At 36.0% G+C, this 24,140-nt stretch overlaps 1 protein-coding gene across 1 annotated transcript; it reads left to right on the top strand.

Annotated features, from left to right (window-relative positions):
- Window positions 1-8,144: 8,144 nt before the first annotated feature.
- On the top strand, window positions 8,145-10,273 carry LOC112719809 (uncharacterized). Its single transcript, XM_072210093.1, has 2 exons — window positions 8,145-8,769; window positions 10,230-10,273. The coding sequence occupies exons 1-2, from the start codon at window positions 8,145-8,147 to the stop codon at window positions 10,271-10,273; spliced, it is 669 nt and encodes a 222-aa protein (XP_072066194.1).
- The last annotated feature ends 13,867 nt before the right edge of the window (window positions 10,274-24,140 follow it).

The following is a 24,140-nucleotide window of genomic DNA, read 5'->3' as shown; positions in this document are numbered from 1 at the left end:
CTAAATAAGAATCTTAGATCTGAAATACCTCAAAATCATGAATTAATAAAGATATCAAATGCAACATGGGCAGTTGTAGCCAAATAAAGAAGTTGAGTTAAACATAGAAATCCATAAACTAAATTGAGGAAATTAATAAAAGGAACATTGAACCTGATATGAAGATAAAATAATCCTAAAATAAAAAGAAATCCTAATCCTAAAATAAATTCTAATCCTAATCCTAATCCTAAGAGAGAGGAGAGAACCTCTGTCTCTAAAAACTACATCTAAAACTAAAAATTGTGAATTATGAAAAGTATCCTTATGAATGGATGCATTCCCCCACTTTATAGCCTCTAATCTGTGTTCTCTGGGGCAAAAACTGGATCAGAAACCACCCAAAAATTGCTAATTTCGAAATCTGGTATGCACAGGTCGCGGGAAAGTGACACGGAGGCGTCATCCACGCGTCTGCGCGGATTGAAGTTCGCAGATGCGACGCGTCCGCGTGGAGCGCGCGTTCGCGTCATTTATCTGTACGGCCACTATGGCGAATTATATATCAAATCGAAGCTCCGGACGTTAGCTTTCCAACACAACTGAAACCGCGTTATTTGGACCTCTTTAGCTCAAGTTATGATCGTTTTAGTGTGAGAGGGTCAGGCTGACAACTTTTCAGTTCCTTCAACTTCTTGTATTCCTTCCACTTTTGCATGCTTCAATTTCATCCTCTATGCCATTCCTGCCCTGTAATTCCTGAAATCACTTAACACACATATCAAGGCATCTAATGGTAATAAGAGAGGATTAAATAAAAGAAAATAAAAGTCAAAGAAGCATGTTTTCAGTCATAGCATAAAATCGGGAAGGAGAATGTAAAACCATGCAAATCATATGAATAAGTGGGCAAAGACTTGATAAAAACCACTCAATTGAGCACAAATAAACCATAAAATAGTGGTTTATCAACCTCCCCACACTTAAACTTTAGCATGTCCTCATGCTAAGCTCAAGAGAAGCTATAAAGAAGTGATGAGGAATGATAGAGAGTATGCAATGCAACCTATCTATGTGAATGCAACTACATGCAAAATGTTTCTACCTACTTGGTTAAAAGCAAACAAGTTCTTCAAGACAAATATGAATCAAATTCTACTAATTCAAATTACACAATAAAAGACAAGTAAACTTGTAAGAAGATAGCTCATGAAAGCAGGGAACATAGATTTAAGCACTGAACCCTTACTGGTAGTGTATATCACTCTATCTCTCAAGTGTCTAGGGTCAATCACTCTACTCTTCCCTAGTCATGCTTTCTAAACATTGTTCTTCATCTAACCAATCAACAAATATTTAATGTACCAATGCACACATCATGAGGTCTTTTCAAGGTTGTAATGGGGCCAAGGCAAGGGTGAGGATATATGTATGGCTAAGTGATCTATAAATTGAATCTTTGAGTAACCTGAGCTATCACCTAACATACATACATTCTATATAACTTCTAAAATCATGCCTAGCTACCCATAATTCCCACTTTTGTATAATTCCCATACTCATGTACCAAAATTTTTTATATTTCTTTACTTTTATCACATGTGCATTGATCTTTATTAAAGCTTAATATTGGGGTAATTTTATCCCCCTATTCACTTACTTATTTATTGATTTTTTTCTGAAACATAACTTATCAATGCACATGAATTTTCCATTATTTTTTTTCTATTTTGGTTTTTCATGAGTAGGTTCCCAAATTCCCAATATTCAAATAAATTAGAAATATGATACATTCTGTAATAACTGAAAAAAAAAAAGAGAGTGAATGGCACGTGGGGGGCACATGCCCCCACTTAACCTCTTTTTTTTTCTCTTCCGGAACTCTCTCGAGCTCCCAGTCCCTCTCTACCTCTCATTTCTTTTCCATTCTTTCATACAAAAAAATAACAAACCCTCTCCTTCCCTTCACCTTCTCTTCTATCCTATCTTTTTCATTTCAAAAATTTTATTTCAACCACAACACACTAAATTTCATTTTATCCTTCTATTTTTATCTCCATTTTAATACATCATTTATAACCAAAGAGAAATCTTAGTTTCACAATCCCAAATCAAAGAGTTCATCTTAATGAGTAAAGAAATCATTCAACTTTTGAGTTCCAATTATTATTGAGGCTTCAAGGTAACTCTTTGACTCAATAATTAGCTATATCTCCAATTTTTAGCATCCCTATACTTGTGGGTATAGCAAAATCCGAATGAGGGTTATTAGGGTTAGAAAATTTGGGGCTTTTGTCAAGGTGAGTAAGATTATGTTAATTGACAATAGTAGTAGCTCACAAATATCATTATTGTCATATTTCTAGAGTTGTAGAATTATTGGACATCATTTGGTAGCTCGTTGACGCGCTCAGAGTTGCTTCCGGTTCTTTGGAATCAAGTTGTGAGTGGATATTATATCTATAATTGTTTTTAAATATATTATTATCAATATTTTGTTGAATCATTAATTTTGGAGTCTGAAGATATTTTACTATTGTGATTTTTGAATTTTTGAAATGAATAATGATTCGTGAAACTCACAATTTTATAAAAATACACACGAGACGATATTTATATATTTTGTAAAGCATACATGTTTTTTTTTATTTGACTTTATTAAATTTTAATTAAATTTTAGTATGCATTCTTATATATATATTTTTTATTTAATATGAAAGAATTAGTAATATGTTATAATTATTAGAGATTTGTTATAAATGATTTGGTTTGGATTGGTTTGGGAGACTCTGACTAGAAAACCGTAGTTAACGGCGGTTATGACGTTAACTTAGATGCATCTAACTCAGACCTCAGCTAGCAGGGGCGTTGCTAGCCTAACGTGTAGGCCACACGTTGGATCTGTTATACTGTACGGGCACACTAGAGGAAAGGGCTACCCTTAGAGGTGGAGCCACCCTAGATGTGTAATATTTGATTTGATTTGACTTCTGGAATGAGAACTCCCATTTCAGTTCATCCGCTTAATTATTTATCTAATTATTTGTATAACTAATTAATATGAATTCTTCATCTTTAGAAAGAAATATAATTTTCAAGGTAAACCTTGTATTGTCTCGTGTGGGTTATAGATGTAATGTTTGCTCACTGAGTTGCAAAACTCACCCTATTATATTCCATGTTTTTCAGATACAGGAGTCATTCCAGGTTCCATTCCACCTGCCCCTCAGTAGATCTTAGTCGTTTTGGTGAGCCCGTCTTCTTCCCAAGGGCTAAGTAATTATGTAATGGAACCTTTGCTCAAAAATTTAGATTATGTCAATGCTCCATATGTCACAGGCAGGATCCTCGTGTGGGTTATGTTATTTTGAATCTTGAACTGTTTAGGTAGTAATTATGATTTGATGATGTAAGACTTATGGTTTTAACTATATACTCTAGTTATCAACTTGATATATATATATATATATATATATATATATATGATGCGTATTCTGGATATATTTGGTTGTGGATATGATTGGAGTATGTTGTTGTTGTTGTATTTGGAAATGGATGTTTATTGTTGATACAGGGAGTTAATATGTATGTGGGTAAGGTCCTAGAAACAGAGGAAATTCTGTCCGTTTTTCTGAAAATTTGGTCGTTTGGCTTGCTGAGGGACTTGTCCCTTGAGCGCCAGTCATGGCTTGGTTCGTGCCATGACAAAGTGGTATCAGAGCCAGGTTTTCCTGTGTAATATGGAGCAAGTGTTCTCTAGTAAGATCACAATTGTGCAAATGGAAGCCGGCCCATTTTCACAAAGTGTGACGTTACTAGAGGCCTATAGGAAGTTGTCATCAATCCTTTGTTCTCATGATTCCTTCTGTCTGTCCTATTCTCTTTGAACTCCATATACATATGTTGTTGGTGATCCAATTGCTTTATTTACTCGATAGGTGGAAGATGCCACCTAAGAAAAGACGTGGTGGAGCTGTTAATGCTCCTGATACTGCTGAATCCAATAGGGCAGTTTCTTCGCCACTTGGAGTGCTTCGACAAACTCCAAGGAGCCAAAGAATAGCTGATAGGCGTGGAGAAAGGATACCCCGTGAGGGAGTTCAAGAAAATCCCGCAGTAGGAGTGGCTCAAGCAGACTTGACAGTTGAGTTGAGGGGAATGAATCAAACCCTTAATGCGGTATTACAGGTCATAACAAATCAAAATGGGGGTGGAGCAGGAATTTCTAATGCGCCAAATTCTCAGCCTCATAGGGTTCATCAATTGTTTGGGGATCAAGAGCCGCCAATTGAAAAGTATTTGAAGTTGAATTCGTCCACTTTCAATGGAGATTCATTGGATGAAGATCCACAACAATATCTAGAGGATGCAAAGAAAGCTATTCGAGCTCTCAAGTGCACCAAAGAATGGGCTGTTGAGTTAGTATCCTACAACTTGCGTAGTTCAGCAAGATATTGGTATGAGTCTCTTCTTGAGAGCAAAGAAGCAGCTGGACTTCCTCCTCCTTCTTGGGAAGAGTTCACTGAAGAGTTTCTCGCTCGATTTTATCCAGCTAACAAGCAAGCAAAAGATGCAATTGCCTTTGAAAGATTAAGGCAAGAAAACATGACAGTGACTGAGTATGCTAAGGAGTTTACTAGACTTTCTAAGAGTGCTCCGTACTTGGTGAATTCAGAAGAGATGAAAGTTCGTCGTTTCGTTCGTGGATTGGCAGAACCTATGTTCACTACTCTTATGCCTGAAGTCGGACGCATGTCTTTTAAGGATGTCCTAAACTCTGCTTATGGAATTGAAGCTGGGATAGCAGAGAGAAATGCTTTTAAGGATGTTGGTAAGAAGCCTAAGATGAAGGGACAATTTTCTGGTGGAGCTAGTTCAGGAGGATTTCAGTCTCATCATGGTCAGACTAATCAGCAAGGTTATTCGGGGTATCGAGCTCGTCCTCAATCATCTTTCGGTGGAGTTGCTTCTTCTGGATCTGTTCCTATGAGTGTTTCAAGTCCAAGACCTTTTGTTGGGGGCACCCCTCAATCTAGCGGACATGGTTCTAATCAGACAAGACCAACTAAATCTTACTGCCAGCAGTGTGGGATCTACCATTCCGGTATATGTTTCAAGGCTACTGGTGCATGTTTTGGTTGTGGTCAATCTGGTCATCTTAGGAGGGATTGTCCAAATCCTCGAGGAGGCTTTGCTCCAGGTGTTGCACGTCCTACAATACCAATGCCATCATCTTCAGCTATGTCTATTGGAAATTCTTCTGGTCCTAGTGGCAGAGGAGCTGGTGGCAGGGGTCAGGCTTATAACAGAGGAGGGAGCCAAAGAGGAAGAGGTCAGGCACGTGTGTATGCTTTGACACGTCAAGATACTCAAGCTTCTAATGCTGTGGTGGCAGGTACTTTACAAGTTTGTTCTTTAGATGCTCGAGTGTTATTTGATACGGGTTCTCATTATTCATATGTATCTCTACATCTTGCATCTCATTTCGATAAACAACTTGAATTGTTATCTCACCCATTTCATGTTGGCACTCCGCTTGGAGTCTCCACGATGGTTCGAGTCGTATTTCGGTCTTGTGTTGTTAGAATTAATACCGTTGAAACCTTAGCTGATTTGATCCTTTTAGAACCAATGGAAGATATTGATGTCATCTTAGGCATGGATTGGTTAGCAGCTTGTCATGCTGATGTGGGTTGTTACTCCAAAACTGTGAAGTTTGACATACCGGGTATCTCACCTTTTATTTTTAAGGGTGATGACTGTCCCGCTTTAGCTAGCATTATCTCATCTATGAGTGCTATGCAATTGATGGATAAGAGAAACCAAGGATTTCTGGCAGTTGTTAGAGATGTTGATGCCGAAGTGCCTAGTCTTGATCAGGTTCCTATAGTTAGAGAATTTCCTGATGTGTTCCCTGATGAGCTACCAGGGATGCCACCTAATCGCGAAGTTGAGTTTTCCATAGAATTAGCTCCGGGAGTCCAACCTGTGTCCATTCCTCCCTATCGTATGGCTCCAACTGAGTTACGAGAATTAAAAGTTCAATTGGAAGATATGCTAGAGAAAGGATTCATTCGTCCTAGCACTTCTCCGTGGGGAGCTCCTGTTCTATTCGTAAAGAAGAAGGATGGGACGATGCGACTATGTGTGGATTATCGTCAGCTCAATAAGATAACTGTTTGCAACAAGTATCCATTGCCAAGGATTGATGATTTGTTTGATCAACTTCAAGGAGCTACCTGTTTCTCAAAAATCGACTTGCGTTCAGGGTACCATCAATTGAAGATAAAAGAGGAAGACATTCCGAAAACTGCTTTTCGTACTCGCTATGGCCACTATGAGTTCTTAGTAATGTCCTTTGGTCTGACAAATGCGCCTGCAGCTTTCATGGATCTGATGAACCGAGTTTTCAAACCTTTCTTAGATCGTTTTGTTATCGTCTTCATTGATGACATCTTGGTGTACTCGAAAAGTGCTGTGGAGCATGAGTATCATTTGAGGATTGTGTTACAAACTTTAAGGGATCACAAGCTTTATGCTAAATTTTCTAAATGTGAGTTTTGGCTTGATCAAGTGACATTCTTGGGGCATGTGGTATCAAAAGATGGAATCATGGTGGATCCAAAGAAGGTTGAAGCTGTTCAGAAGTGGCCAAGGCCAACTACAGTGACAGAAATTCGCAGCTTCCTAGGGTTGGCCGGTTACTATCGGCGATTCATCAAGGACTTCTCGAGAATTTCGGCACCATTAACCAAGTTAACTCAGAAGAATGTGAAGTTTCAATGGTCAGAAGCTTGTGAGAAAAGTTTTCAGACACTTAAGGCTTGCCTAACCTCAGCACCAGTTCTTGTTTTACCTTCTGGGTCCGGGGGATTCTCAGTCTTTTGCGATGCATCTCGGATAGGACTTGGTTGTGTATTAATGCAGCATGGCCGCGTTGTTGCCTATGCCTCGCGACAACTCAAGAAGCATGAGCAGAATTATCCAACTCATGACCTGGAAATGGCAGCGGTCATCTTTGCTTTAAAGATTTGGAGACACTACCTTTATGGTGAGACCTGTGAAATCTATACGGATCACAAGAGTTTGAAGTATATATTTCAACAGAAGGATTTAAATTTGAGGCAACGGAGATGGATGGAGTTGCTAAAAGATTACGATTGTACCATTTTGTATCATCCTGGAAAGGCAAATGTTGTAGCAGATGCCCTCAGTAGAAAATCTATGGGTAGCTTGGCCCATATCACTCTTGGAAGGAGACCAATTGTTGAAGAAGTCCATCAATTGGAGGCCGGTGGAATTCAATTTGACCTTGGAGAATCAGGAGTTTTATTAGCACATGTTCGAGCTCAATCTTCCCTAATAGAACAGATCAAGGTTGCACAAGGTGATGATCCGAAACTAAGAAAGCTTATGGAAGATGTTCGCAATGGGAGGAACTCAGACTTTTCTCTTGATCAAGATGTTTTGCGTTGTGGTCAACGCTTATGTGTGCCAGATAACCCCGACTTGAAGAAAGCTATTTTGGAGGAGGCTCACAATTCTAAGTATACCGTTCATCCAGGCTCCAATAAGATGTATCAAGATTTGAAACAATTGTTTTGGTGGGAAGGCATGAAGAAAGACATAGGAGTTTTTGTTTCTCACTGCTTAACTTGCCAACAAGTTAAAGCTGAACATCAAAGACCTGCTGGGTTATTACATCAGATTGAGATACCTGAATGGAAGTGGGAAAGGATTACAATGGATTTTGTAACAGGTTTACCTCGTAGTTTTAAAGGTTTTGATTCAATTTGGGTAATTGTGGATAGAATGAGGAAGTCAACTCACTTTCTTCCGGTGAAAACAACTTTCAGTGCAGCTCGGTATGCTCAACTTTATGTTGATGAGATAGTTAAGCTACATGGAATTCCAGTGTCCATTATTTCAGATCGCGGGCCCCAGTTCACCTCTCATTTTTGGAAATCTTTTCAAAAAGCGTTAGGAACTCGTCTAGATCTTAGCACAGCTTTTCACCCCCAAACCGATGGACAATCAGAGAGGACGATCCAGATATTGGAAGACATGTTAAGGTGTTATGTTCTAGATTTTGGTGGGAATTGGGACAGCTATCTACCTTTTTGATCGAGTTCTCTTATAATAATAGTTATCAAGCCAGCATTCAAATGGCACCATTTGAGGCTCTTTATGGGAGAAGATGTAGGTCACCTATTGGGTGGTTTGAGATTGGTGAGGTTAAACTTTTGGGGCCAAATTTGGTACAAGATGCGGTTGAGAAGGTTCGCTTAATAAGAGAACGCTTATTAGCAGCTCAGAGTAGACAGAAGGCTTATGTTGATAACAGAAGGCGTAACTTAGAGTTTTCAGTGGGTGATCAAGTATTTCTTCGGGTGTCACCTATGAAAGGAGTGATGAGGTTTGGGAAAAGAGGCAAGCTTAGTCCTCGTTACATTGGTCCATTTGAGATTTTGGACAGAATAGGTGCAGTTGCATATCGCTTGGCATTGCCGCTTGAGTTGTCTATGATTCATCCAGTCTTTCACGTATCAATGTTGCGCAAATACCTCCCCGACCCATCTCATGTGCTTGCACCACAAGCCATAGAGCTAAAGGAGGATTTATCATTTGAAGAGAAACCAGTGGCTATAGTTGATCGCCAAGTAAAGAAACTACGTTCTAAAGAGATAGCATCTGTGAAAGTTGTTTGGAAGAATCATTCGGTAGATGAAGCAACTTGGGAAGTGGAGGACGCTATGCGTGACAAATATCCGTATTTGTTTAAGTCTGAAGGTAACTATCACACTTATCACCGTATATGAATTCAAAATTCGGGGACCGAATTTATTAAGGGGGAGAGAATGTAATAACTGAAAAAAAAAGAGAGTGAATGGCACGTGGGGGGCACATGCCCCCACTTAACCTCTTTTTTTTCTCTTCCGGAACTCTCTCGAGCTCCCAGTCCCTCTCTACCTCTCATTTCTTTTCCATTCTTTCATACAAAAAAATAACAAACCCTCTCCTTCCCTTCACCTTCTCTTCTATCCTATCTTTTTCATTTCAAAAATTTTATTTTAACCACAACACACTAAATTTCATTTTATCCTTCTATTTTTATCTCCATTTTAATACATCATTTATAACCAAAGAGAAATCTTAGTTTCACAATCCCAAATCAAAGAGTTCATCTTAATGAGTAAAGAAAGCATTCAACTTTTGAGTTCCAGTTATTATTGAGGCTTCAAGGTAACTCTTTGACTCAATAATTAGCTATATCTCCAATTTTTAGCATCCCTATACTTGTGGGTATAGCAAAATCCGAATGAGGGTTATTAGGGTTAGAAAATTTGGGGCTTTTGTCAAGGTGAGTAAGATTATGTTAATTGACAATAGTAGTAGCTCACAAATATCATTATTGTCATATTTCTAGAGTTGTAGAATTATTGGACATCATTTGGTAGCTCGTTGACGCGCTCAGAGTTGCTTCCGGTTCTTTGGAATCAAGTTGTGAGTGGATATTATATCTATAATTGTTTTTAAATATATTATTATCAATATTTTGTTGAATCATTAATTCTGGAGTCTGAAGATATTTTACTATTGTGATTTTTGAATTTTTGAAATGAATAATGATTCGTGAAACTCACAATTTTATAAAAATACACACGAGACGATATTTATATATTTTGTAAAGCATACATGTTTTTTTTTATTTGACTTTATTAAATTTTAATTAAATTTTAGTATGCATTCTTATATATATATTTTTGATTTAATATGAAAGAATTAGTAATATGTTATAATTATTAGAGATTTGTTATAAATGATTTGGTTTGGATTGGTTTGGGAGACTCTGACTAGAAAACCGTAGTTAACGGCGGTTATGACGTTAACTTAGATGCATCTAACTCAGACCTCAGCTAGCAGGGGCGTTGCTAGCCTAACATGTAGGCCACACGTTGGATCTGTTATACCGTACGGGCACACTAGAGGAAAGGGCTACCCTTAGAGGTGGAGCCACCCTAGATGTGTAATATTTGATTTGATTTGACTTCTGGAATGAGAACTCCCATTTCAGTTCATCCACTTAATTATTTATCTAATTATTTGTATAACTAATTAATATGAATTCTTCATCTTTCGAAAGAAATATAATTTTCAAGGTAAACCTTGTATTGTCTCGTGTGGGTTATAGATGTAATGTTTGCTCACTGAGTTGCAAAACTCACCCTATTATATTCCATGTTTTTCAGATACAGGAGTCATTCCAGGTTCCATTCCACCTGCCCCTCAGTAGATCTTAGTCGTTTTGGTGAGCCCGTCTTCTTCCCAAGGGCTAAGTAATTATGTAATGGAACCTTTACTCAAAAATTTAGATTATGTCAATGCTCCATATGTTACAGGCAGGATCCTCGTGTGGGTTATATTATTTTGAATCTTGAACTGTTTAGGTAGTAATTATGATTTGATGATGTAAGACTTATGGTTTTAACTATATACTCTAGTTATCAACTTGATATATATATATATATATATATATATATATATATATATATATATATATATATATATATATATATATATATATATATATATATATATATATATATATATATATGATGCGTATTCTGGATATATTTGGTTGTGGATATGATTGGAGTATGTTGTTGTTGTTGTCTTTGGAAATGGATGTTTATTGTTGATATAGGGAGTTAATATGTATGTGGGTAAGGTCCTAGAAACAGAGGAAATTCTGTCCGTTTTTCTGAAAATTTGGTCGTTTGGCTTGCTGAGGGACTTGTCCCTTGAGCGCCAGTCATGGCTTGGTTCGTGCCATGACACATTCCCTTATTAACCCATGTTCCCACAGTTTCCCCACACTTAGTTGATACACAATCTCTATCTTAAGCCAACCAAAGATTTAATTGGGATATTTTAATTTGTTTTTCTGCTTAAGGCTAGTGATGTGGTTATAGAACAGAAGTGGATTAAAAAGCTCAAAGTGGCTAACAAAGGTAATTTAAAGGGTAGGCTTATTTGGGATAAGTGAGCTAAAATAAGTAATGGCCTCAATCATATGCAAGCATGTAAATACACTAAATAATAGACATATAGAATGAAACAAAGCAATGATTGCAATTTATAAAGAAGAAAACACACAAGAATAAAAATTTATGGTTAAATAATGTAACCATATAAATAAGCTCAAAATTTCAGGGGTTGTGTGTTCTTTGACTCAAAAATCATGTTCCATATACAACTTTAAACAAATTTAGCACAAAAATTTTGACTTTAAATTAGTAAAATTTTTTTCAAAAATAGGATCTTAAAAAGAAACTTATTATTTTTCAACTAAGCAGTATCTAAATGCAAACAATCAACTACACAGGCAATCTATTATGCAATGCAACAATGAACTAATAAAGAAAATAAAACAATGGTGTTGGAAAGAAGAAAATAGCTAACCCATGAAAGTCAGTATCGACCTCCCCACACTTAAAGATTGCACTGTCCTCGGTGCATGCTAAGATATGCAAGTGGATGGGGGTTGTGGTTCCTCAACTGGTGCTCTTTTTGTTCCTTTCCTTGCCGGTAGTTTGGGAGTAGCTTTCTCTTTACCCTTCTTGGTGGCCATTCTGAAAAAAAGGAAGAGAAAGTAAATTAAATCTAAAGAGATAGAGTAAGGAAGAGGATTGAATGAGTGATAGTCAGTGCACGGTAAAGATGAATGAAGTGAACACATGGTCATGACAACATGTGAAAAGTTCATCAAAGGGAATAGAACAAGTGCACGATAGGGTAAGTAGATGCAAGATGTTTATTGGCATGCCGGCAAGGGCATGAGTAGCATAGATCAAGCATCACTTCGTAACAAACTATCACGTTTGTATTGACAATTAAATTCAACTAATACAATAGTAAAGGGAATTTGTGAAAAGCACGCATTGAATAGTAGATAGAATAATGTAGAAAAGTGCATGATGCCATATGGGTTTTTTCACAAACACATAGCATGCATGGTAAATAATCCAATGAAAATAATAAATTGAACATGCAAGCAACCCTTGAAAAATATAATTGCCAAACAATTTTGCAACAATCCACAATGACCAAATAAATTTCCAACACCAACATAAAAATGCATGAAAATAAAATAAAAAAAAGGAAGGAGAAAGAAGGAAGAAGGAGGAAGGGAGAAAATAAGAAAGGAAAAGAAAAAGTAGGATTTGGGGAAGAAAAAGATAAGATATTTTGGCAGAGTAAGATAAGCTGTATGCCGCTGGTGACGCGGACGCGTGCGTGACGCGGTCGCATGGGGCGCGGTGTTCTCAAGTGACGCGGACGCGTGTAGCACGCAGACGCATGACTCGATTTTTGTGCTAGGGCGCGAGTGCAGCTCCGCGTTCGCACAACTCTCTGTTTAAATGCATTTTTGCCAAAACTTTAGGTGATGCGCGCGGTCGCGTGGGTGACGCGATCGCGTGGATGGCCTATTTGAAAAACGACGCGTTCGCGTGGGACACGCGTTCGCGTGGTAGGGCTTGTGCTTCTAGCACGAGTCTAGCCCAATTCTAACTCAACCTTCGGCCATACACCCTTTTTACGTCGAATTTGAGGCACGCGTTCGCGTGGAAGGCGTTTTTCCCACATGACCTGGACACGTCAGCGACGCGGTCACGTGGATCAATTTGTGCCAAAGGCACGCCTCCAGCCACGCTCTCGCGTGACTCTCTGTTCAATTATCCTTTCTTCAAAATGCACTGGTGACGCGGACGCCTCAGCGACGCGCACGCGTCGCATGCGGATTTTTTTTATGCAGTATGCAGAATGAAAAATGCAATGAATGATATGCAAAACTTCCAGGTTCAATCAAAATTCAAAAATAGACAAAAATTCAAACTGAAGAAGAAACGATCATACCATGGTGGGTTGTCTCCCACCCAGCACTTTTAGTTAAAGTCCTTAAGTTGGACATTTGGCAAGCTTCTTGTTATGGCGGCTTGTGCTTGTATTCATCCAAGAATCTCCACCAGTATTTAGAATTCCAACAGCCTCCGGGGTCCCAAACTAGGCGCAGAGAGCCTTCAAGCAAGCTAAAGCAAGTAACAAGGCCCCAAGAGTATTGATTTCTAGATTGAATTCCGGGGTCCCAAACCTTGCTTTTGCACCTGTCTTCTTGTTGAGCAATATTTTTCCATCCGGGTGGTAAGCAGTCTGAATTCTCACTGAAGCAGCCAAACAACTTTCTAGACCCATTCAGCTGAGCTCTATACCAACCTTTGCGTTTAAACTTTGAGCTTCCAACCATAATGAACCTTGCAGGATAATTCTTACCACTGACCATCTTCCTCTTACTCTTAATGCCACAAAGAGCTCTAAGTTGACCATCCATCTCCAGTAGCCCATATTCAAGTAGGATTAGAAAGCTAAGGGATATGAATTTTACCCACTTAAATGTTGTGAAGGATGATGGCAACTTAGGGGGAGGGGTCTCCAATAACTTTGGCAAGGTGATTTCAAGCTCCACTCCCTTGTGCTCTTTGACAACTTCCACCCCTTTACAAACTTATTTGATTTCAACCTCTTCCTCTTGGTAGCTTTCTTCTAATTCAAACTCTTCTTCATTAATTACCAAGGGCATGGGAGGTTGTACTTCTTCTTCTTTAATTTCCATATCTTGATCAACCTCTTCCAAGTCTTCAACTATGATATGCCTTGGAGGTTGTACACCCTCATCAACATCAATTTCAATCGCCTTGGAAGGAGGCTCTATGTCTTGACATTCCCATGGAGGTTCAGCATCTCCTAAGTCCTCAACCATTTCTTTTTCTTCAATAATTCTGGCTTCCTCCACTTGTTCCAGTACAAATTCATGCTCTTTACTGTCCATCGGAGTTTCTAATGTCTCCTTCATGCTACGTTCTTCATTAGATTGTCTACATGAAGCCATGAGGGTTCCTTGAGTGTCCGAACGTCGGAAAGCCAATTGATTTATTGCTTGATTCAATTGATGAAGGGTTGTCTAAAATCGATGCACTGTTTCCTTGAGATGATCCGTTGATTCTTGTTCCGCTTGGGTATCATAAGTAGGACCATAAGGCTCTTAGATTGATGGATATGGATATGGTGCATGTGGAGGTGGTGGTTCTTGAGAGTAATTAGGTTGGAATTGGGGTGGTTCTATAAATGGTTCATATGGCTCATAAGGTGGTTGGTGTGGTGGATACGGGTTAGAGTCATATGGAGGTGAATGGTGGAAAGGGGCGTGTAAGTATGGTGGTCTAAAGTCATGTTGAGGAGGGAGTCCAAAGTCATGTTGATAATCAAAAGAGTGCTCACCATAGCCCTTGCCTTGATATGCATCACAAAACGGTTGTTGATAGTCTATTGGAGGTGGTTGTTGCCATGAGGGTTGATCAAATCCTTGTGGCTCCTCCCATCTTTGATTGTTCCATCCTTGATGCATGTTCTCATTGTAATCTCTTCTTCCTACAACATAATTATAACCAGACTCATAGCCAAAAGGGTGAGAGTTCATAGTAATAGGAGAAAATAGAAACAAAAACTAAGAAAAAGAAATTATTTTGAAAAAGATAAGCTTTTTTTAAAAAAAGACAAGATAGGATTTTTTTTTTAAAAAAATGAGATAAGATTTTGAAAAAGATATAATTTTTGAAAAAAGATAAGATAAGATTTTGAAAAAGATATAATTTTTGAAAAAAGATTTAAATTTTGAAAAATAAGATAAGATAAGATAAAAAAATTTAAAATCTGAAATTTTTTTTTTGAAAAATATTTACAATAACCAATAATAAGGCACAAGTTTGCAATTCTCCGGCAACGGCGCCATTTTGAAGAATTGAAGATTGACGGTTTAGAAGTTATAGTAAACTCTCATTGTTAGTATAGTTACTAAACCAAGCAATCAATCTTTCTTACAAACGTTTTGGTTGTCACAAGTAACAAACCCCTAAATAAATTGATAACCGAAGTATTTAAACATCGGGTCGTCTTCTCAAGGAATTGCAGGGAGATGTGTTCTTATTATTGGTGATGCGTTTTGTAAATTGGGATTTTGAAAGTGATGAATAAGTAAATTAAATGACAAATAAAATAAATAATTAACTATAAAATAAACTATTGACAAGATATGAAAATTCGGAAGTCCTATCCTAGTTACTTCTATGAGAATGGAAGTTAATCTCACTTAGTTAACCTTTACGTAAGCAAGGGAAAGTCAAGTGAACCAATTGGTTAGAATTCCCAAGTCCTAGCCAACTCCTAAGGAAAGACTAGAGTTAGTGGAATTCAAATTAATTAGCCGACATAACAATCAATCATGAATAGTTGATAACTCAAGAGCTTCCAGTTAATCAATTAAAGCCAATAATATAAAAAGCTAAATAAGAATCTTAGATCTGAAATACCTCAAAATCATGAATTAATAAAGATATCAAATGCAACATGGGCAGTTGTAGCCAAATAAAGAAGTTGAGTTAAACATAGAAATCCATAAACTAAATTGAGAAAATAAATAAAAGGAACATTGAACCTGATATGAAGATGAAATAATCCTGAAGTGAAAAGAAATCCTAATCCTAAAATAAATTCTAATCCTAATCCTAATTCTAAGAGAGAGGAGAGAACCTCTCTCTAAAAACTATATCTAAAACTAAAAATTGTGAATTATGAAAAGCATCCTTATGAATGGATGCATTTCTCCACTTTATAGCCTCTAATCTGTGTTCTCTGGGCCGAAAACTGGGTCAAAAATCACCCAAAAATCGATAATTTTGAAATCTGGTACGCGCAGGTCGCGGGAAAGTGACGCGGAGGCGTCATCCACGCGTTCGCGCGGATTGAAGTTCGCAGATGCAACGCGTCCGCCTAGAGCGCGTGTTCGCGTCACCTATCTGTATGGCCACTATGGCAAATTATATATTAAATCAAAACCCCGGACGTTAGCTTTCCAACGCAACTGGAACCGCGTCATTTGGACCTCTGTAGCTCAAGTTATGATCGTTTTAGTGCGAGAGGGTCAGGCTGACAGCTTTTCAGTTCCTTCAACTTCTTGTATTCCTTCCACTTTTACATGCTTCAATTCCATCCTCTAAGTCATTCCTGCCCTGTAATTCCTAAAATCACTTAACACACATATCAAGGTATCTAATGGTAATAAGAGATGATTAAATAAAAGAAAATAAAAACCAAAGAAGCATGTTTTCAGTCATAACACAAAATAGGAAAGGAGAATATAAAACCATGCAAATCATATGAATAAGTGGGCAAAGGCTTGATAAAAACCACTCAATTGAGTACAAGATAAACCATAGAATAGTGGTTTATCATTGTTATATTACTAGTCCCTTCTATTTGACTAACATTATTTTGCAAAGATTGTTCTTGGATTTTTAGTATGTTTTCTCCTTCTATTTTTCGTAATCTATAGTCCATACTAATATTTTATTGTTTTAATTCTGAAACTTCTCTTTTTAACTTTTTTATCTCTTCTTTGAGAGAATTAAGGAAAACTTCTTCTCGTGGGTTTTTAAAACGATTATAAACTTTTTTTATTTCTATTGGACTTATTTCTTGCTTACTTTCTTCTTCTTTTTTAACTAATTCAGCTAATTGTCTTATAAACTCATCCCTTAATGGCGTATCTTCTAACTTGTCAATTATTTTGACTAGTATAAAAGTTTGTTCTTTAGTCAAAATATTTACAGTTTTTTCACAGTTTCTACAGTTACATAATTCTATTCCTAAACAATTATTATTATTCTGTTCCTCTCTTCCACTATTTCCTTCTGACCTCTCTTCTTCTGACATAAGGTCTAATTGTTGTATAAAATAGTCTTTAGTTTCAGAAGAATCGTCATAAATTGATTCTTCTTCTTATTCTGAATTGATTAGTATGGCTGTTAAAGCATGTTTAATCACTTTATTTTCTATTTTATTTATTTTTTGTTCTGTCGTACACTTATTAGCATAATATCTTTGTTTTTTACATTTCCAACATGTTACTTGTTTTTTCTTATTAGAAAATTTAGGTTTTCCTTTAGGATTATTATGGAATTTTTTATAATATTTCTGTTCATAATAAAGGGGTTTGTCTGTATTATATTTAGGTTTTTTATAAATTTTTTCTTTTTAACTTTATGCTGTCCACTAGGTACTTTTTCAGGAGTTATTCCATATTGATAGCAGAAAGTGTCAAGCTCTCTTTTTTCCATGATACTTTCTTGTTTTATTTTCTGTTGTATCTTGGTATCTGTGCATACTTTTATACCTGTTTGTACTATTATATTATGCAATTGTCCAAAGGTTAATGAATTATAGGGAATCTGGTTCCCAAACTGTGTTTATAGTTTTTGTAATACTTTTTCAGAGAATAATTTTGGTAAGACTGCTACGAATCTTTCTTTTCAGAAAGGTGCATGTGCATCATCTCTTATCATAACTTTTGACATAAAAATATCTTTATACCATCTATAATTAGACATGGTTTGACATCTTAAATTCATTAATTGAGTTTGTATCCTATCTTTAAAAATACTGGGATCTCCTACAAAATTTTTAATAATAGTATATATTAATGTGGATGTAGCGTCTGGTGACTGATCTTCTTGTTTAATGCTATTAATAATTAATTCTTTTTCTTAGATGCTGAGAAAATTATCCCATCAACCTTTTAATTGTCCTGTAAATCCTTGGGTTATCATAATTGCCGCTTCTTTATCAGAAGCTTTTCTCATCTTATAGGCAGTTGCAGCCATAGTCATATTACACATTTGATCTAAAATGGCATGTTCACTTAATCCATCTATATTCCATTCTACTAAGTCTGATCCTGAGAAACTATTTTGCACTAATTGTGTTCGCTCTTCTAGGCCTACATCTACTGGTGATGGTCTAGAATAATAATTTCTTATTTTAGGATAATCTCTTTTATGGGATATTTTATTTAGTTTTAATTCTTCTTCCTTTTGTAATGTATTAATTGTTAATTTTCCTAGACTAATACTTCTAAGTTTTTCTTTTAGTTCTTCAACTTCTGTTTCTACTTTAGATTTTAAGCTAATATTATCTAAACTTTATAATTTATATATAGGTTTTTCTATGGGTTTTTTTACCTTAACGACTTTTTCCATATTTTCCATTCTTCCTAATTGATTTTTTATTATATCTAACATAGTATTACTAACGTTTAATTGTTGATGTAATTTCTTAATATCTCTTTTTTATATATTTCCTTCTGCATTGCTATCTTTATAGGGTGTTGCTTCAACTTCTAAGTCTTTTTCAATTGGTATTTTAATAGTTTCTTTAGGAGGATATTCAGATTCTATTACTGATCCTGAACTTGTTTTCCAAACAACAGTTGGTTTTGTTAAAGGACATAATTTCTTATCGGGTTTAGAGTAATAATTAACGTACCAATCAAAGAAGTATAAACTAATTCTATTTTCTTTCATAAAATCATAAAATAGTTCTCTTAGTATGATAACCTCATTTTCTGAATGGTTGGTAAAATACCAATCTCTTAGTGGTTTATTATAATCAGCATTAAAATCTTGTCTTGTCCATTCTTTATCAATCTCAAATGGTTCTTCCTTTATAATTACTGATAAAACTTGTAATTCCATTGGATCAAATTCTGAAGGTGATTTATATACAGCAGTGGCTATATTTGGCCTTCTGTTGTCAATTCCTATAATATTATCCATATTTCCTATTGATGAGTTATCTATAGAATTTCTATGACTAATAATTTCAACATTATCAGGAATTCTTAATGATTGAGATCTATTCATCCTAATTCTAATATCAGGTCCTTCTCTTATTATTTCTCTTATTCTAGTATTTTGTATTTGTGGTTCTTCAATACCATCAGGTATTATCCATTCTTCAGGCATTCTACTTTTTAATTCTTCATGTCTTAATCTTCTAGGTGTTTGTATATTAGATCTTTTTAAATTTTCATGCATAATTATTGTTTCTTGTTTTGAGGATTGTCTTAATGCTTTAAAGTCATAATTAACCTTAGTAATTTTATAATATATTCTATAGATTATTTCGAATGGATCATATTTCTCATTTATAATTGTTTCATCAGATCTTACTTGCAATTTTAAGGCTTGCCATGTGTATTCGTTTTTTAAATTCATAGCATAATTTGGGTAACAATTAAAAAAAACTGGTCCATTATAACAGTTACTTTCTAATATTCCTATTAATGAATCACTAAAATTTTAGAATCTGGTATCTCTTAAAGTTAATAATATAGGCAGATTAATTCCTATTCTAAAATTAGGTTTTATGGCTACTTGTATTAATCCTATATGGATGAAGTTATATCCTTTACTGCTATGTTCTTTCAATTTATCCTCTTCTAAGATGGTAATAATCTTATTATTACTTGTTCCTGGTTTACAATATTCTAACATATGAATTTCATAATTTCTTCCTTCCCAGAAGTTTCTCTTTTTATATACTTTATCTTTATCTATTATAGGTATATTCCAATTATGAAAACTTTCTTCTAATTTAGTTATTTTTAATTCATTTTTAGTTCCAGAGGTAGATGCTTCATCATTATCTGTTTTATCACTAAAGAATTATTTTTTCCTAGATTTAAACTACTCATCGTTCTCAATAAACTAGCCATTTTATTGTTAGAACTTTATGAGTTACGGGACCACCCTCGTTAACCAACGGATTCACTGCCTTACTAGGACTTACAACCGGGACTACGATCTAGGCTGACCAACGTATTAACAGTTCTCACTGCTACTTCAAAATTGTAACTATAAAATTTTGAGTTTTATCAAGAAGACTTGTAATAAAAATCCAGTTAAAAATTATTTTCTTTATAAATGTTATCCACTCGTTGAGCTTGTAGAGGTTGAGCTTCTAGGGGTTGGTCTTGTTCTAGTAAAGAAGGATCTTGTTGAAGTTGAGACTCTATTTGTAAAGATCTAAGGACTTGTATCCTTGATTGTATATCATAAAAACGTATCATATTTTGCACATGAAGATAATGCATTCTTCTAACATGATAAATACGTTTATTCTTAATACTTTGCCTAACAAATTTTATTGATTTTATGGTTTTTATTTGTTGTAAAAAAACCTTTTAGTTTTGATTATTTTCTTGTTCACCTTTTTTATTTCTTCTTTTAATTCAAAAGATTCAGTTATTAATTCTCTTACATTCCTCTCTAATGCCATTACTCTTATTTTCATATTTCTTCTAACCAACTTTAAAGATTTAAGCTTTTTATGAAACTCTTTCATGTTATAAGAACAAGGATAATAACTAAGAGAATAAAGAAAAGAAAGATAGTAAACTTACAAAGATGAACTTGTACTCTTATTGCTTGCAAAGTTGATACACTTTTTGAAGATGATTACAAATATTTAGAGAATATATGAAGTAAGAAGATATAAGAGTAGAGAGATTTCTTGAGCTTTCAAGTATTTGATGCCCTTGAATGAGTGAAGTCTTTGGTATTTATAGACCCCAAATGGTGACTATTTGGGTACTATTTTCCGACAGTACTGTTTGCTTTTACTGTTTGCCGACATTTACTATTTTGCCGACATTCACTGTTTGCTTTTACTGTTACATTTTTTTTAAATCATTTTTCTTTATGATTGGGCTTTTACATTGACTGCATATACAGTACTTATTACATCTCAAATGGGTCTTGAGAGTCTTGATAGAAATGAGCTGGGTTGAACTGGACCTCTTCGTCTTCTCCAAGAGGTACGGTCTGTATTGCTTGTAGATAGCTTTGGATATCTTCCTCTGAGGTTGCTGCAGGTAGGGATGCCATAATTTATCACTTCTGTGCTAAGAATTGAGTCTCTTTTTTATATGCTATTTGTTCATTGGTGGTGCTTGAGGCTGTCCACGTTGTCCTTTAGGGTTTGGTAATGGTAGTCGTGGCTGTTCTTGAAGTTTCCGACGGGGCAAATTCTTCTTCAAGATTAGAGGCCCAAGCCTCCCAGATCTGGATTGTCTCACTCTTCGGAAGAAGCAGCATCGGATGGTGGTGGCTGCGGCGGAGGAATTGCGCATGAAACAAAGATTTGGGATATTTGACGGCAGGGGCGGCAAGGTTAGCTTGAATGGGATTTTTTTCTTCCGATTTGCGAATAGGTTCTCAATTTTCAATCTTTTATTTTCCCAAAATACTCAAAACTCAAAATACCAAAATAAACTCATATCTCTCCCTCAACCTCTATGAGGAGTAGCATACACAAGTTACTTGGAGAGTAAGCTTAATACATATGTACATATATACAAACAGAAATCCAAAATACACCCAAGAATTACTTCACTTCAAGGATCCAGACACCTAGCGAGGAGCCTCTTGACCTGCATCTGAAAAATAGCAACACAGTATGGAATGAGAAACGAAGGTTCTCAGCATGGTAAAAGTGCCACACGCATAATAAATAAGGTCCTAAGAATGTCATAGGCAATCCTAGAACTCCGTTATTCAATTATCCAACTTAATTACTAAACAGAAGCTATAAACAGGGGTAGGTATTCTAAATCTACCTAACTTACTCAATTTCAATCATAATCTAACACCAAACCATTTCTCTGTTTCCTCCATCCTTCCATCTTCCATAATGCAACAGAAACAAGCAACCAAACAAGTTTACGCACAAGTAATGAGCAGACAGTACAAGTGGCAAGTATAACAGGTAGCAGGTGGTATATATATCAATTAGGCAAACCCAGAAAATGCATAGCAATCAAAACAAACAAATGCATATGATGCATACCTGTCCTATGGCTGATGGGGCCCATCTGTCGGTTATCCAGCCAACCCGACAAGTCCAAAAACCTTAGACTGTCTCCCGTCGCGCATCTCCAAGAGTCTATGCATAGAGTTCACATGCATTCATCATATAATCACTCAAAAGGGGTTATCTATATCCGGGTATTTATACATGCCCGGTCACCCTTATGACATAGGATCAACAGAGTATTGAGATTCAACCTGAAAAACGTGGTGGCGAGCCACGGTTTTTACCTAGAAAAACTTGTATCTCAGATATCATTATTCATAAGCCATGACAATTTCATTATCAATACATCATCACTTATCAAGCCTTAGCGTTAAACTTCGTTAACATACTCATTTCCTTCATAAAAGCCACCATTTATAACTTTCTTCACCCTCAAGATATCTTATTTTCCTAGCTTCTTTTATCCACTGGACCTAAAATTGTACTTTAAACCTTAAAGGAAGAAAATGGAGATTTAGAAGTGGAAAGTTAGTTTAAAAATAGTCAATACCGAATTTTGCAGCAAGCGGCATCCACGCGCACGCGTAGTCTACGCACACGCATGGAGCGTACATCGAGTCATGCGTACGCGTGAGTCATGTGTACGCGTGAATATGCACCTACGCGTACGCATGCTTCTCGTGCATGCATCGCGAAAATTTCACGCCATGTGTACGCGTAAGCCATGCGTACGCGTGGATGGGTGTTCTTTCAAAAAAATGGGCAGAATGCCCAGGAAGCTTGCTGCAACCAATTTTAGCCATCCTGAACACAGATTTATACATCAAACTTTTAACATCCATAACTTTCTCTTCAAAATTCTATTTTTCACAAGATTGATATCAATCAAAAGCTCTTAAAACCATCTTTTTTTTGCAACAAATCACAACTCAATCCAAAATTTGAGGAGAAAATTATGGACCTTCAAAGTTCATCCAAAATCACTTTTTCCAAAACACTTCCAAACCCCATTTTCACCATATTCATAAATCCTTTCCTTCAAAACCTACATATTGCTAACATAACCAATCTCAACTCATCAACAACCATTTCAAGCTACCATTAACCAATCCAATGAGCCATATCCACAACTTTGCATTAACATATATCATATATACATATATGAGCAACCCTTCACATAAACCATTCCATTAATGCAATTATCAACTCTTCACGTAAACCATTCCATTAATGCATTTATCAATCTTTCACACACATTATTCCATTAACACGTTTATTAACTCTTCATATGTTAATTCATCAACTCATATAACAAATCTTTATTAACAAACACCAACCATAATCCATCATAAATAAATACAAGAGCATACCATTAATAACTTCCACACCTCACAATTCCAATACATATCCACCAACAAATCTATTCTAACAACATTACAAGACTAATCATTAAATACATCAACCAATTCAACTTATCCTATGGTTCTTCTAATCTAAGTTTTCACAACACCGTAAATATTAAACGTGCGAAACTTAAACCATACCTTGGCCGACCACTTAGTTTCACCCAAGGCAGCCTCACAAGACAAAACACAGCCCCTCTAAACTCAACTAAAACAGCCACAAACCAAGCCTTGATCACCAACAAGCCTCTAAATATTCCCAATTCAATTCCAAAGCATACATACCCATTTAATCTACACCTAATACATATACATATTCCAATTTCAGTTTTTCCATAATAAATACAAGATTGAACTAGGGTTAGGATATCCTTACCATACCCATATGCTCAATAGCCTGAGCCCATAAGTCCCAAAAGCTAAATTGAGTCTAAAACACAAAATTGGATAAGATTTCACTATAAGATTTCAATTTCACCAAAGAAAGAGGAATAGAGATTTTGAATCAAATATGAGGCTTATCAGTGAAATTGATCGAATAGAAAGGTAGAGCTCGATGCGCTGGACGCGTGGCCACAAACGATGCGGTGATCGGAATTCAAACGAGGAAGATATGGTGGTTGGAGTATTTGATTAGGGTTAGGGAGCTCTCCTCCTCTCCCTTTCTGTTATGGCATTGCAGCAGCTAATGAGGAAGAAAAGAGCTACTGTTTCTTTTAAGTGTTTGGGTCCGGCTGGACCCACGGGTTCGGTTTAGGTCCCGGTTCAACTGGTTCGGTTCTTTCAATTCAATTTTAGGCTAAATTTTTGAAATTGATATCAAAATTCTCGTTTTGATAAGCTTTATCCTATTCTGATATTAGTTTTGCATTTTAATTTTTCTATTGAAAATTCGATTTATTGACTAATTATTTGATTTTAGCGAGATTTACATATTTAAATTTCAAATGTCAATCTTTTTAATTTTTCAACTAATTTTATTTTAAAAAATTC

This window comes from Arachis hypogaea, chromosome 2, assembly GCF_003086295.3.
Source record: "Arachis hypogaea cultivar Tifrunner chromosome 2, arahy.Tifrunner.gnm2.J5K5, whole genome shotgun sequence".
In the NCBI taxonomy this organism is placed as follows: Eukaryota; Viridiplantae; Streptophyta; class Magnoliopsida; order Fabales; family Fabaceae; genus Arachis; species Arachis hypogaea.
The sequence above is the reverse complement of the archived record's forward strand: the minus strand, read 5'-3'. Positions and strand labels throughout refer to the sequence as shown.

What these genes read in the sequence shown, in the direction of transcription:
- LOC112719809 (XM_072210093.1), top strand. Translation starts at nt 8,145, where the DNA reads ATGGCACCATTTGAGGCTCTTTATGGGAGAAGATGTAGGTCACCTATT. An exon ending in GTATTTGTTTAAGTCTGAAG is followed by an intron (nt 8,770 to 10,229) that starts GTAACTATCACA and finishes CATGTTTTTCAG; the next exon opens with ATACAGGAGTCATTCCAGGT.